This window comes from Python bivittatus, unplaced genomic scaffold, assembly GCF_059951505.1.
Source record: "Python bivittatus isolate LINGU-HERP-01145 unplaced genomic scaffold, Pbiv_v1 ctg000080_np1212, whole genome shotgun sequence".
NCBI classification, from domain to species: Eukaryota; Metazoa; Chordata; class Lepidosauria; order Squamata; family Pythonidae; genus Python; species Python bivittatus.
The window spans coordinates 88,019,424-88,035,350 of NW_028277035.1; the positions used below are offsets into that span (position 1 = coordinate 88,019,424).

Sequence of the window (15,927 nt, forward strand, 5' to 3'; positions counted from 1 at the left end):
GAAAGGGAAGATAGAACATGGATTATGGAAATCAACAGGGCCAGCCTATGTTGGATTTGGACTGGAATTCAAATTTTGGCTTAACTAGGAAACATAGGGAGATCCTGAGTCAATAGCACTCCCTTTCCTCAGAGGGATGACTTGAAAATAAATTGGTATAATGCACACGCATGCAACCCTTTCTCCAGAAATAGTGGTGGGGCTTCAGGGAAGAACAATTATGCGGTTCCTTTAGCCTTTTCAGAAGGACAGGACAGGACTGTAGCTGGGTGAAAGAGTCTGGGTATGGGTACTAAAGGTCTCCAGCTTGATGCCTGGCAACACCCGTTAAAAAGGCTACTAGTAGAAAAGTTACTGCTGGACAAATAGTATAAGTAACTACCAATGGTTCCATTCAGCATATGATAATACCTGCATATATTACCATATGCTTAATGGGAACATGGTAGCTGCTTATACTAAGTCTGTTCGATTGAGAAGTAACTTGATTCCTCGTGCAAAAACCAGGCATCATAATCATGATACTCGCACACGGCAGACCTCTAAAACTATGCAACTGCTGATGCTACTGCGACATCGGTAAACATTATGAGTGGACTGCCTGTTGGTGATTAGCTGAAGATGACGTTGGCTTCAAACCTGGCCTCTTTCCCATTTTGCTGTGTGATCTGGTGGCTACTGATAATGTGATGAGGAGTGCAAGAAACATAGCTTAACAAGGAGATTTTGACAAATGGGATCTTTAAAGACACGTCCTCTCCCTCTTGGCTCCGCCATCCCTAAGACTCCTTCAAGGCAAGGGTGCATTGGGTGGGTCTGCTTGTGAAAAGGGCATTCTGATCCCATCCCATCCCTTTAATCTTTCTATTGCTTATTGTCAATGGAGGAAAGCAGTCCTACAGCAAGGGGGAAACATGTACAGCTTACTTTTGTTCTAAGGAAATGGAAGTTGAAGGCGATCCAAGAAATGGTCTTCATTAATAAGGTAAAATTAATTATGATAATTGTTGATTTTGCAATAGTAAATGTGTATCTGTCTGTATTTTAATACATGTGTATGTGTGTGTTGGATTCAGTCTGTCTTCCATGTGAGAATATTTTGTCACATTGATTGTCATACTTCAGTTCTGATGCACTGAAGCATTTATGATTATGACCATTTTTAAAAGCTGAGTAGCTAAGCTTCCGGTCTATCTGAAAAAAAGGACCAGTTACTTAACATCCCCATCTAGTTTTACATTTCTTAATTTTTTACCTGGCAGGGAGTTCCACAGGCATCCTTTCATGGGGACTTTCCTAATGAGAAGGAAAAGATTGTATGTATTCTGTTGTAATCCCAAACCATATGATCTCCAGATCAAGTGAGGAATGGGTGTCATGACATTTCCACTAATTCAGTTAATTTAGTTAACTTAAATTAACTAATGAAGTTAAGTTATTCATTAATTAAGCAGTTAAATTAACTAATTTAATTGCAAAGTCACATCATTCAGCAACTTGTAGCTACATCAGCCATTAAAACTATTTAGCAAGCATTTTAAATCATACAGCATTATGGATATATCTAAAAAAAAGAGAATCATATTAACAAAATGCTATACTAGCAGATTTTTTTTCTCTTTCCTTCCAACAGTTTGCTATGTGTCTTGAAGACCAGAATAAGAAAACAAAGGAAATGAAAGCCTTCAGTTGTGGCTCCAAAATGAGTTCTCTCCAGTTTATTTTCATCACTTTCTTAGTTATTCTGCCTGTTGACAGTGTTAATTCAAGTAAGAACCTTCTGTATTACTTTCTAAGAAATGTAGCTGCTATTATACATTATATATGTTATATATTATATATTATATATTATATAGACAGTTATATAATAAATATGTTACATATTAAGAGAGAGAATAGGAGGGTCTTAATAATCACTAGACATCTTCATATAAACTCACATTAAAACAAAGAGCCAGTGTGGTGTAGCGGTGAAAGGGTTGGAATGGCACTGGAGAGACTCAACTTCCAGTCCACCCTTAGCCATTGGAGCACAGACAAGACAAGGATGCCATAGCAATGCTTCCTTGAGTTCCTGAATGAAAAATGGCAAAGATGGGTGCCCACTACTAAGAAATAAATAAATAATCAACACATTCGAAATGAAAATGTAGAAGTAATATAATGAACCAACGCAGATAACAAATCCTGTTACATGCTTACTGGAGATTGTATTAATATCAATATAATGAAAGAGGGGAGGCTGATCAACTCAAGGAGGCCTTGCTGACAGAGAGGGTAGGAAATGAATATAGGAAGCTGACGTACAAAGTCAGACCCTTAGTCCATCTAGCTTGGCACTGGTTTCTTCCACACTATGGATGGTGCAGATCCATCCATAGTGTAAGACACCATCACCTCCCCAGTCCTTACAATTACATTACTGGGCTGTGCATTTTGCTGCGTCCCTGCTGAAACCTGGAGGAAGCCGGGACCTGGCATGAGGGCTCAGCAAGAGTGCCCATTGATTGGTTTGATGGGACTCAGTTTGCTTTCTGGGTAGATCTAGGAGTATAGTATAATAATCATTCTCTATGCTGATAGGCACCCATTCACACAAGAGTCTTCTCAGGCCTACCTGGAAATGCCGATGATTAAATTTGGTTTTTTTGTGTGCGTGCAAAGCTAGTTCTGTACTGTTTTCACCCCCATTTTTTCCTCTGTCTGGTTTTGAATGTATTCATATGAGCTGAATGACAACACGACAGAAACCCAACCCACTGTATTCAAACAGTGGCTTAATATTTCAGGCAAGTGTCAACTGCTGCGGCACAGGTTTTGAGGTTGTAGGCAAGCTGTCTATAGGGTATTGCTCCTTCAGTTTATGTGGCCGTTTGTAATTATTTGTTATGCATTTGGTATATTTCACAGTGCAGCTGACAGTGATTGGACCACTCCACCCAGTCACTGCCTCTCTGAGGGAGGACATTGTGCTCCACTGTTACCTGTTCCCCAGGACAAATGTTCAGAATATGGAGATAACATGGTTCCGTTCCCAGAACTCTTCATATGTACACCTTTATCGCAGTGGCAAAGATCATCTGGAACAGCAGCAACCAGAATACCAAGGAAGAACAGAATTTTTAAAAGACGGCATCGGGGATGGAGAGATTGGGCTGAAAATTCTTAACATTAGCCTTTTTGATGAGGGACACTACCACTGCTCTGTTAAGAATGGGAGTTTCCAACAGGAAGCCACATTAGATATGAAAGTGACTGGTAAGTAAGGGACAAATCATTTTTAATGGAAATGTGTAATTGAAGTTGGTTCTAAAATCTCTGCAGACATCAACCTTCCAACAAATTCTTAGATTGTGAAAAAAGCAGGGCTATAACAGGTTTCCCACAAAAACCTCTTTCAATCAGTTTTTCTTGATGTTTAAGGAGGAATAAGAATACCATTCCGTAATGTCATGCGTGTAACCTTTTTTCCTCCAGCGGCCACATATTTCTTTTTCACTTTCTTGAAATGGGGGCCAGAAAGTATGGTTGATGAAACATTCAGCTTTTCCTTTTTCAATGTCGGCTTTTTAAAAAAAGCAGGCACAAAACAATCATGTGAATTTTCCAGATGCTTGCAAAGGGAAAAGGGGGGGGGGGGCTAAATCATGCCACCAAAAATTACCCTTTTGCTACCAATTTTAGCAGCACAATTCTGGGTGACTCGGGGGCTACATGCATGAGTCTGGGCTGCATTTTTGAGGGCTGGAGTTTCCCTCTCCTACCATAAAGCAAATTCAGGCAGCTACTTTTGGTAGTAACTCCTGCCCTTGCCACTCTTTGTCCCTCTTCAGTCAAGTGACATCCAGAATATTTACCCCCATTCAAGGCCCTGTGTCTGGTCCTTTAAGGGTATGCAACCCCACTGATGACTGGCTGTACATCTGTGATACCTGACTGGAACATCCATATCCATAGATAGATAGATAGATAGATAGATAGATAGATAGATAGATAGATAGATAGATGGAGATGGAGATGGAGATGGAGATGGAGATGGAGATGGATGTTCCAGTCAGGTACCACAGGTATATATATATGTACACATATACTTCTAGTAAGGAATTATGAGAACAGACAACTGAGACATACTGTACTGTTGACTGTATGCTCTGTTTGTAGGCTTCCTAGAAAATATCAGAAATGCTATTGCTGGAAGTTTTATCAGATCTGGAAGGTTTCATTCCATGTTCTTATGATAGCAGTGTCTGGAACTGATTCAATCTACCATTCAACTTACGTTGGAAGGAAAGCATAGGATCATTCTGACAAATAGCTTCACAGGAGGAGGAGGAAAAAAATCACACTTATTTCTTTGCCTAAGAGGTAAAAAATAGAGTCAGACAGAATGGGAAGCTGTCAATGCCCATAATAATCCAGACAAAAAAGTTCCACAGTATAATAGTTCTGCTGGATGTTTTGCCTTCATGCTTCATCTGACACCCAGAGATATCTGTTCTGCAGTATGCCAACTTTCATCACAAATTTTAGAATTTAGGTTTTATAGTTGGATTGGGGATGAGGAGGGAGATGGGCCAATTAAAAAATAATCTAAATAACCAGAGATTGAAAATTAGACTGGACAGTCTTCTGATCTTCGACAACCCAATGATTCTACAATATTTTTTTAAAATCTTCTTTTGTTCTTCGGTGTTAGATATCTTGCTGCTGTTTTCTCTGATTCCATAACTCTTTGAACAGACTGCTGGAGGGCAACCTTTTGGTGCCCAAGATCCTGATTTAATATTTGGGGGTGGGGCTGAAAGGCAGAGTAGATGGGACAATGACTCAAAGCAAATAGCACCTCATCACGTGGACATGAATGGGGTTTTAATTTGTCTCAAGTTTCCTCCCTCCCTCCCTCCCTGGATGGACTTTGGGACACCTTTTGTTAAACTTATGTTATTGCTTATATGCTTTGTTGTGTGTTTTCATCTCAAAATGGCACACCACAGTTTTTCCAGCAATTGAAACCAGAATGTCACTTCAAGGGCTACAAAAAGGGTTGGGGGTTGTAGATTCCCCTGGATTTGCAGGATGCCCATCTTTAGAACAGCCTGAAAACACTTAAAATCTGCATATTTGTCCCACATCTAGCATCAGGGCCTGCTCCTCTCCTTTCCATTGAAGGTTATCAAGACAGAGGGATCCGAGTGGTTTGCCGTTCCAGTGGCTGGTATCCAAAGCCTGAGGTCCTGTGGCGAGATCTCAGGGGGAGGCCTCTGCCTACACTGGCAAAAACAAATTCCCAGAGAAATGATGGGACATTCAATGTACAAAGTGACATCATTCTAAGAGGAGGTTCAAACTTGACTTGTGTTATCAGAAACAACCTTCTTGATCTGGAAAAGGAATCCACCATCCATATAACGAGTGAGTCAACACAAACTGTTAATAGCCACTGTGTACTTTACAGCTTGAGTTTTCAGTAATATGAGAGTGAAATTCTGAATTCAAAATCAGACAAATTTGCAGCTGGTTTCCATGTCTTGATTAGGACAAACTCAAAGTCAGTGAAGAGTTATACTAGACATCTTTCTAAGAAGAAAATCTCAGATGAGTGCATGAAGTATATTTCTTTGCATTCTACTTTTTGCACTCTTGGGGAGAAAACGTTTGGGAAGATTTAAGGAACATGTATTTATCTAAATCAGTGGGCATAGTTTGGATCTTGAGCATATGGTACAGGTCCTTCAACTAAATGGGTACCATGTAAATGGAGTCGGGCAGGACTTGCTAGTCAAAAACTACTGCCATCATGGACATGGCTGATCACAAAGTACCCAGGATGCCTGTAGGCTTCATATACGCCCAAAGGCATTATTTTAAAAAATGTGGGTGGCTATCACCTAGTGCTTTGTTCAGAATTGTGTTTAGCTGCCCACAAATAGGACAAAATAAAGTGGAGAGTTACAGAGATGGTGGGAAGCATGTTCATTAATTTGTTTTCTGATAAAGAGTATTTTGTGACGGTCAAAGCTCTCTGTAGCTGCTAGTTTGTAAATGGGCAAGTCTTCCTCCCATAGGAGCTATGTTCTGAGAACACCCAGGATACATTCTCAAAATCCCAAGTATATCCACTGGTCTGCAAAGGTGCAATACCTCAATTATCCACTATATTAGCACTAATTATCTAGTAGAATGGGCCAATTTTTCATATTGTGGTGACACTTCATTTTCTTCCAGTTGGAAGGAAGAAATCCAGGAAGAAATCCGAAGCGGTATGTTGATTTAATTTTGGAGGCAGCAAAGCAGGACTTTCCTAAGAATTAAAAAAAAATGTATATAATGATATCACAAATAAGTCTAAGCATGTAGGATGGTTGAATAATGGATTGGAAAATGTGTATGACAGGTTTCTCCAATCTGATCCCTCTAAATAAGCCAATTTCCATGCCCTACCTTCCCCAACCAATGGTCCTGATGAAAGAGTGTGATAGCGGTTTAGTCTGACACATCTGGAGAGCATCAAGTTGGGGAAGTTTGATTTATGAAATAGTGCACCTTTATTATGAGAGCAAGTAAGCAAGTCCCTGGCACAGGGACCAATTCAAATGTAAGTACTGGAAGGGGTGGCATGAGGATCCATTGGTGTGTAGAACCATATGCCAAGTGCAGCTACAGAAACATTCGTGAATCATAGCAGAAGGGATAGGAGAGACAGAAGCAGAGCATTTTCTAATATTTTGAGATTGCTTTAATCTGGATTCATCTATTATTTCTTTCCCTTTTCAGATCACGTCTTCCCCAAAATCTCATCCTGGATAGTAGCTCTATGTCTTTCCCTAACAGCTGTGGTTGGACTCACTATATTTATTTTTTATCTACTGAACAGAAACAGTGAGTACATAGGAAATTGTCCGTTATGGGGATAGAAGTAGTGTTATTGCACGGTTAATCACCAGCTAGCCCTGTGGTTACAATAATTGTATCTGGATAGAATCCAGGTTTCTTAAAAGACTGGGATGTAACATTTCTCTTTTAACTTCCTAACTGGTATGTTTTCTAAGGGCAAATCTGCAGAGCCCCCTTGCCCCAGTGCAAGGAGGCCACACTACCCTTTTGGTGAGCACACATCTTTGCCTGTGCTGTATCGTAGCATTCACCTGCCACTAAGGACGGTGTAAGATGCTCTCCTCTGGAAGGGGTATTTTCCGTAATATCCTGCCTCAAGATGCTACACGCAGCTAGCGTAGGGCATATTGATATGCATCATGGAGGCGGCCTGAAATGACGTGTCCTGTGCTGGCAATCTTGTGGCTCTAGCTGGTTCTGCTGGTTCCTGTGGGACCAGCCCCTTCAGTCTGTCCCTCATCCCTTCACCCACCCCTCACTCCACTTTTGGCTGCAAGGTAGACTGAAACTCTGGCTTCTGCAGCCACTTTTTCTCAGTGGGTTGGTCAACTGGTCCATCTAGCCTTGAAATTGACTAGCCCGTTCCAGGTTGAAGACCTGGAACTGAAATGTAATGGAAAGGACTCAGCTTTTGTTCTTCTGTAGCCTGCCTAGCAGGCAATTCCCTTCCCAGTGGCTACTGCATCCACAGAAGCTCTTGTTCTTTACTTCCTCTCCTCACGTTATGTACTTAGGATAGTTTACCACTCCCACACAGATCTTCACAGTTAACCTTTTGCTAAACTTCTGTTCCTCAACAGCTGTATCTCAGCTGCAGAAAACTATTGTCCACTAGATGGCAGCCATCAGCTACAAGAAATGCTCTTTGCTGCCATCTAGTGGAGCGGTGTTATTTAAACTTTTTGCTCTCAGGACCCCTTCCCACTTTTAAAACTTATGGAGGACCCCAAAAGAGATTTTGTTTGTATAGGTTATATTTATCAATATTTACCATATTAAAAATTTAAATTGATGCATTCATAAAAATAACAATATCAAACCCATTAGATATTAACAGAAATAAAGTATTTTTCATGGAAAAAACCTGTATTTTTGTAACAAATAAAAAATAATGAGAAGAGTGACGTTTTAAATTTTTGCAAATATCTTCAATATCTGTCAAATACTTGTGATTTCACAGACCTCTGAGAGTGTCTTCGGGGACTCCAAGGGATCCTCAGACCACTCTTTAAAAAACACTGGTTTAAAGGAATACCCCTGCCCCCCAAAAAGTCAATCCATCAACAGGAAAGGGGGAAAAAAGGCTTTGCTAGCTCTTCATTAGTTTGTTATTATATACTAGATGGTGATGATGATGATGATGATTTTATGATTTTGTCCTTGTTACTTCTCCTAAGATATTCCCTATATCAGTAAGTTATGTTTTCTCTTCTTCTATTCTAGAAAAGCTGACCACAGAACTGGGTAAGTGATTCCTCTCTCTCTCTCTCTCCTTTCTTTCGTTCTTTCTTGAAATGTTTGGGCCACAGTCTAATACAGAGGCTATCAATCTTAAACCTGTTGATTCCAGTGATATTAAGCATTCCTTAGTGTACAATATTAAGGTATTTCCTCAGAAGTAAGTCTATCTGACCTTACTGGGAGTTATTCCTTTAGTACAATCTTTTCCAACGTTCTCCATCTTGTATAGCAGCAGGTTAGGCAATGATGATCTAGTAGCGCACGTCATAAGATGATCTGGGGATTCTGTGTTGAGTCAGGGCTCTTTCATTGGAAAGGAAGAATGTCAGCTTAAATATATTTTTGTAAAATTGTCACTGTAAAGGGGACAAGTAAAAATCAGTAGCAAAGTATCTGCTGACAGGAACAAAGTGTGCACTTTAGAAAGTTATCAACCACCAAACCCAACTAGTTCAGTCTTGCTGATGTGGCATGCACCATCTTGCCACGGTTTCAAGTAAGAGTCTTAACAAGAATCCTAGTCCTGTTGTTAGAGATTTTTGGTATTATATTTAGGGTCTCCTGTGTGCAAAACATTTAATTCTATAATTCAGCAATGATCCTTCCTTTAAGTGAATTAAAATAAATAGTAATGCTGTATAGTACTTCAAAAGACTTTCAAAAATCCTTCACAATTTTTCTTAAGTGGACACTGAAGTGGAAATATCATAAGCAGTGAAGTTCCCAATTTTTCTTTCATGGGTCAACTCCTCATCCTCACCCGCCAAATTACAGTACAGAATCCATCAAAATGAGGCAAACTTTCTTTTAGATTCTTGTAAATGAAAAACATTGAATTATGGAAAAGATGCACATCATGGAATTACAGACAGTCCTTTTGAACACTTTAAAATGGAACATAATTCTGTGATCTCTAGCATTGATTTCTTCCATGTTTGGTGAAAAAGCACGTGGCGTGAGAATTCTGGGACTGCTGTTTCACCACATCTGGAGAGTACCAAGTGGAGAAATGCTGCTATTATACTTTTTTTCCTTGTATTGTTCTCACCTGAAAAGTTCAGTACAAGGACATTACTTGTAGTTGTCTCAGATGTGATAAAATCTATTAGGATTTTGTCCTCTTGAGTTCATGAGGAGGTTGAGCTTATTATTTATTTATTCATTATTAAATCAATTTATATGGCCAGTTATACCACAAATGTGACTTAGGTGCAGCTAACAAAATAACAAGAAAACCTATAATGGTCACCAAGAAGAAATCCAACCAACACTCATCAGTAACAATGATATCTCACATTTATCCTCCCAACCTCCATGCCCTGGAGCACAGCCAGGTCTTCAGAGCTTTCTGAAAGGCTGGCAGGGTCAGGGCTAATCTGATATTGGGAGTTATGATGTTCCAGAAGAAAGGCACTGTGTCAGAAAAGGCACACTTCCTAGGTCCTATTGGATTGCATTCTTTAATTGAGGGGACCCGGACTGTGTTTCTCCTGTCAGACTTGGTCGAAACGACTGGAGACAGGAGGTCCCACAAATAACCCGGCCCTATGCCATGGAGGGCTTTATAGGTGACAACTGCATCTTGAATTCCACCTATAAGCACTTTGGGAGCCAATGGAGCTCCCAGAGAACAGATGCAACATGCATGTATTGAGGTACACCCATAACTGCCCATATTGCTGCATTCTGGACCAGCTGCAGCTTTTGGATGGTCTTTCAAAGCAGCCCCACTTGATTGCAGTAATCTACTTGGGAGATGACTAAGACATGAATGACTGTGAGCAATGCCTCCTGGTCCAGGAAAGGACCCACAGGTGCACAAAACAAGGTTTTGCAAAAGCCCTCCTGGCCACTGCTGCCAGCTGCTGCTCAAACAGAAACTCTGAGTTTGGGGCAACCTCATCCAGAACCAAAAGAAGAGGAAGAAGAAGAAGATGATGATGATGATGATGATGATGGTGATTTATTAAACTTGTATAGAAAAACATTGGACCCAAGAGGCCCTAAAACTCAAAGCCACTCAATCTTGCTATATTCCAATGATATAGAAAAAAAGTCACTTTGTAGTGACTTTGAACAACTGTTTTTTAAAATTATTTAAAGATATTCGAGATTAAACAGTTCCTTTGACATTAGCATTTATTTTAATCTTTAATCTTGCTTTTAGATTGGAGGAACATGGTGATACCAATAGAAAAAGGTAAGTGGAGTGCCGTTATCACTCCAGTGTACGTATATTCCATCATTATAGTGCTAATCTCTGAAAGTGAATGTTTTACATCAAGTTTTGATATGGTTTTTACTCTGGGAAATATATTTTTTATTCAAAAGTGTTGTCATGTGCTGAGTTCTGGTAGTCATATGTAAAGGAACCTGGTACTATCAGCCCAGTCACATTTTTGAATGACAAGTACAGGTAGTCCTTGACTTATGACCAGAAATAGGGACCAGAAAATTTGTCATTAAAAGGTGTGTCATTAAGCGAGGCATCATGTGACTGTACCTGATTTTATGACTTTTTTGCAGCAGTCATTAAGTGAATCGCCATGGTTAAGTGAATCATGTAATTCCCTCTTGATTTTGCTTGTCAGGAGCCAGCTGGGAAGGTCACAAATGGTGATCACATGACCCCGGGACGCTGCAACCATTATCAATACAAGCCAGTTGCCAAGTGCCTGAATTTTGATCATGTGACCATGGGGACGCTGTGCCGGTCATAAGTCACTTTTTTCAAACGGTCATAATTTCAAACGTCATAATTTCAAACGGTCGCTAAACGGATGGTCATAAGTCAAGGACTACTTGTACAGTACACATTTGTTGAGATCTTGATATCCTTCTTTAAAAAATGCTGTATTGTGGGGAAATTTCATTTTTTCTAGCAGTCATTTATATTATTTCTCTTATTAGTATTCAAAGCCATCTGCAAATGTCTATGAAACTAGCAATGTTGAGCATCTACCTAAGATAATTCCAAGGAAGAATTAATAATTGGCTCTGCCTTCATGTATAGAACTTTCTTGAAGAATGGCTTCTGAACAAAAGGGATTCTGATGTAGCATAACAGAAAATAAAGGGGACTTCCATAGAAACCCTATCATCTTTCCATGCATAAAGACTTCTCCTTGAGTTGAGCAAATAGCTAATTTTAGGCTCTGAGCTTAACAGCTAGCCACACATTTCCTGCTTAGGTAGTAAATATGCATTATATAATTTATTCAAAATGAAGTAACATAAGCCTGTCGTGTTTAGGCATGAAGGTACTACTTCCTTTTTTCGCTGCACAATTTAGCCCGGGAGCTTATGGTTCACACCCATGCCTGGACTAAATAGATCAAGGAAGATTTGCTGCAGCCTTTGAAATGAGTCTTTTAACAGGTTAAGCACTCCAAGTTATTTCAAAAGAAGATCTTTGTGCTGGGCAACTTTGCTTCCTTGTTATGATTAAGAATGGGGCAATTGCCTTGAACCATCAGCCTCCTGGATTTTTTTCCTTTTATTTTTGTAAACGTGTGCTGTTATCAATTTTAATTGTATATCTATTTATTGCTTTAATATGTTGTGAGCCGCCCAGAGTCCCCCACTGGGGGGAGATGGGCGGGGACAAGTTTAATAAATAAATAAAATAAATAAATACATAAATTGCAGCATTTTCTTTTTGGTTAACCTTTTCGTCTTCCCCCTTTTTCTCTCTTCCCACTTCTCCTTTTCCTCTCAGCAAACATAGTTCTGGATCCAGACACGGCCAACCATGACCTGATCCTGTCCGCAGACCAGAAAACCGTCATACAGGGATTCATGTGGCAGAGCCTACCAGACAATCCTAAGAGATTTAATATAGAGCGCTGTCTGCTGGGAAGGGAGGGATTTTCCTCCGGGAAGCATTATTGGGAAGTAGAAGTCGGAGAGGAGGGGTACTGGGCCTTGGGAGTGGCTAGAAATTCCATGAAGAGGAAGGGAAGGCTCATCCTTGTCCCAGAGGAAGGAATCTGGGCAGTGGGGAAGGACCGGCTCCAATACCAAGCTCTTACCGTCCCCAAGACCCCTCTGGCTCTGAAGAAGAAGCCCAGGAAACTCGGGATTTACTTGGATTATGAGATGCAACAAATTGCCTTTCATGATGTCAATCACCAAACACATATATTCACCTTCTTCTCGGCTGCGTTCAGTGGGGAAGTGATCTTCCCCTTCTTCTATGTAGGGGTAGGGTGCTGGCTTAGGCTCTGTCCTTGATGGCTTCCTTTTAAGAGGTTCAATCAGCCAATGAAATACGATAGAGCTATCCTTCACATTCTGTGGCCGGTCCTATCATTAAGTAGAGACAGGCAGCTCATTTTCCGTATCTTGCAAGGGGTGTAAATTGTCATTTATGGATCCCTTCTTCTTACTACAGCTTTACAGTCATGAAGAGGGAGAAGCTTCTATCTTTTGACTAGGTGGAAGGATGTCACTCACCTCAGGCAAGAAAAGTTTGAGGCCAGCCCTCTCTATGCCTTACTTACTTGTTGCTGATTTATCTTAAGTTGTTTCCTCCACTTGACCCCCCACAATCCTGGAAGTGGGTCAGGAATGGGGAAACAACCTTGCAGCAATAGGCTAAGGTGTGCAGGTGTATTATAGGTGTATTATGTGAGGGGGAGAGCAACATTTTTTGCAGTCAGGGATTACATTCTTTTTTTAAAAAAAATTTTCAGCCTCTATGAGATCCTGGGGACATGGTAGTGACATAGTTATGAATGGAGGCTAGAATTTTAAGCCTTTTTTCCCTCTTTTTTGGGGTTTGTTTTTAAAATAGGATACTGTATTAATGCAGTGGGAGGCTTAATGCACCTACTCTGAGGCTTAGTTATTTTTTAAAAATCGTGAACAATCTTGTTCTTATAATTCAGCAAACTAAGGCTGGGTTTGGGAAGATGGTCTTGACAGCCCTGGAAATAAAATGGAGAGAGCCAGGCTGAGCAGCTTGTAATCCACAGGTTGCCTCTCATGAGCGAGGGAAAGGGAATGTGCAGGGTGGAAGAGAAGGTTGTTTATTCAGTGCATCCTCCCTGCAAATTCTTCCCTTGCTCCCTTTGAACAGGAATGGGTACAGATAGTCCTCACTTAGCAACCACAATTGGGACTGGCAACTCCATCGCTAAGCACTGCGGTCGTTAAGTGAGACATCCCGTGACCGCACCTTGCAGTTTTACTGCCAGTTTATCCATTAATTCTGATTGTTGGGAGCTGGTTGTGAAGCACACGAATGGCAATCATGTGGCTGCAGGACGCTGCAATGGTTGTAAATGCAAGGATTGGCTGCAAAGCTGTTTTTTTTTTTTTACACCATTGTAACTTCAAATGGTCACTAAGCAAGGTGGTTGGTAAACGAGGACTACCTGTACTGAAGTGACAGAATACTTGCACGCATGCAAGCATATTGTCACGAAGTAGAAGATAGTTTCCTGCTCTCAACCAACTCCATCTTTTGGGCACTCCTTCTGCTAGTGTCTCCCCCTCAAGATGGAGCTGAGTGAAAACAGGAAATCATGTGGTTTACACACTGAATACTGTTTTAGATAAAACCAAGATTAAGCTTCAAGAGGAAAGGGGTATTGACAGAATGCTTTGTATTGATGAGTTGTGTTCTCTAAAGAGAGTGTGAGCCAATTCGGTGATGAAGCTTAAAATGTCAATGGAGTTTTTCTCAGAAATGTTTAAAAGCTAGCTACAAGGAGACATATAAATACTCGCACAGACACACACACACACGTAGGAATGGAAAATAGGTCACAAGGGATTATTGCTATTTCAGTTGTTACTTGCTCTGCTGACCTTTTAAGGAAGAATAACTTAGTAATGATTGATTAGAGGTGTGTACACTGATATCTGTTTATTGAGAGAAAAATCCTCTCTTAATCATATAAAAGGCTACTGTAAAAAAAAAAGATAGCTCTCTGATCTACTCTCCTTAGCCCGAGGGGAGGACTAAGTAATATATTAAAATAATCTATTTTAGGGCTTCATTCATTGGATATGCTCTGTCTTCATGTAATTTTATATTCTTACAATATATTTTAAATAAAATGAACAAGACTCTCTTTTCCTTTTAAATTTAAATGTTCACTCTAGTGTGAAGGCTTTCTTTGGGAAATGTTATTATCCTAATTCAGCCAATCGTATGCTATCAATCTTACACATACAGGTAGTTCCCTGGTTAAAAACACCCAAGTTACAGACAACCCATAATTAAGAGCAGAGCCTATTGTAGCAAAATTCAAGTTAAATACACAACAATTCAAGTTAAATACACAATGGTTCGAGTTCATTACACAATACTACTTACACAGTATTATACAATAATATTGTTCCAACTTACATACAGATTCAACTTAAGGACAGACCTTGGGAACAGAACTCATTCTTAAACTGGGGACTACCTGTACTTGAGGGGAATATAAATTAGTCAGGAGGAGATGTGATCCTGTAGCGCCTGGAGCTTCACTTTTAGTTTTTCCAAAGAGCACTGTCTCTGGGGAGAATCTGTCCCTTTTGACAAAACAAGCATCTTTCTCAAGAAAAGAAGAGGGTTCAAAGTCTGAGAATCTGTGAACCTATTTGGGTGGGAGAGGCTAATGTAGGTACTTGTATGGTGGATGAATTTCTATCAAAAAAATATGAGAAAAAAATCCTGCTTGGTTCCCCATCCACCATAAACACACACAGCTCCTTGGAAACCAGCTGGCTAAGTGACTGAAGAAGCAACTGAGTCCCTGAACTTCATGTAGGGTGGAAGTGACAAGATGATTTATGATGACACAGTGTGCTCCTTAGAAAAAATGTCTCAGAATATATCTGAATTGTGAAAAGCACTGTGAAGTATCTTGACCTTTGAACAACTATGAATAGAGCAGTTTCTGGAGAAAACCCACATTTGTGGAAGGGGAAAAAATAGGGGGGGAAAATAGGGGGGAAAACATTTGGAATGAGTTCTACCTGTTTACAATGTTGTGAGAATGATGGGAGTATGCATTGTGCCTGTGGCAGAAAAATTAAACGTCTGAAAGAGCCCAGAGCTTCAATTTTCTGTTGTAATACTGGCCACAATAATATTTGCTGGCCTCTGGAGATGAGCGATTGCCAATGTTCCTGTATGTGAATAACAGGATGACCCTCTTTAAATTATTGATTAGGCCTGCTGTTAGTTTCATCTTGGATAGCCTGAGTGTCCACGGGTTCCTACTGCTTGCATCAAAATGATGTAGACCAGTGTTTCTCAACCTCAGCAACTTGAAGATGTGTGGACTTCAACTCCCAGAATCCCCCAATCAGCAAGGCTGGCTAGGGAATTCTGGGAGTTGAAGTCCACAGATCTTCAAGTTGCCAAGGTATCTATGAGCAGAATTAGGCAACCCCTGCCCAGCCCTAGAGGCTTCACGGAGGGCAACAAAGCCAGGTATATATATTTAAAAAACCCTCACATATTCAGAGTCACCCATATCTCTGGGTGAAAGGCAGTCTTCACTGCAGATTGGAATATATTGTATTTGGCCCAATGTATTTCATCCAAATCAAACATCAGGCTGCAAAATA

The 15,927-nt window shown here is 40.3% G+C and overlaps 1 protein-coding gene across 2 annotated transcripts; it reads left to right on the forward strand.

The window, feature by feature from the left end:
- The first annotated feature begins 736 nt into the window (after positions 1-736).
- LOC103062947 (butyrophilin subfamily 2 member A2-like) lies at positions 737-14,471 on the forward strand. Of its 2 annotated transcripts, none has more exons than XM_007431308.3 (8): positions 737-985; positions 1,634-1,769; positions 2,911-3,258; positions 5,137-5,412; positions 6,775-6,879; positions 8,338-8,358; positions 10,523-10,555; positions 12,074-14,471. In XM_007431308.3, exons 1-8 carry the CDS (start codon positions 881-883, stop codon positions 12,586-12,588), a joined length of 1,539 nt encoding a protein of 512 aa, XP_007431370.2. In that variant the 5' UTR covers positions 737-880; the 3' UTR covers positions 12,589-14,471. The 2 variants fall into 2 exon arrangements, with proteins under 2 accessions (XP_007431370.2, XP_087990692.1); XM_088134566.1 differs by having other exon boundaries at positions 5,170-5,412.
- Positions 14,472-15,927: the final 1,456 nt, after the last annotated feature.

Coding starts and splice junctions, on each gene's coding strand:
- LOC103062947 (XM_007431308.3), top strand. CDS start 881: ATGGAGGAAAGCAGTCCTACAGCAAGGGGGAAACATGTACAGCTTACT. Junction 1,770..2,910: donor TGTTGACAGTGTTAATTCAA/GTAAGAACCTTC, acceptor TATATTTCACAG/TGCAGCTGACAGTGATTGGA. Junction 6,880..8,337: donor TTATCTACTGAACAGAAACA/GTGAGTACATAG, acceptor CTTCTATTCTAG/AAAAGCTGACCACAGAACTG.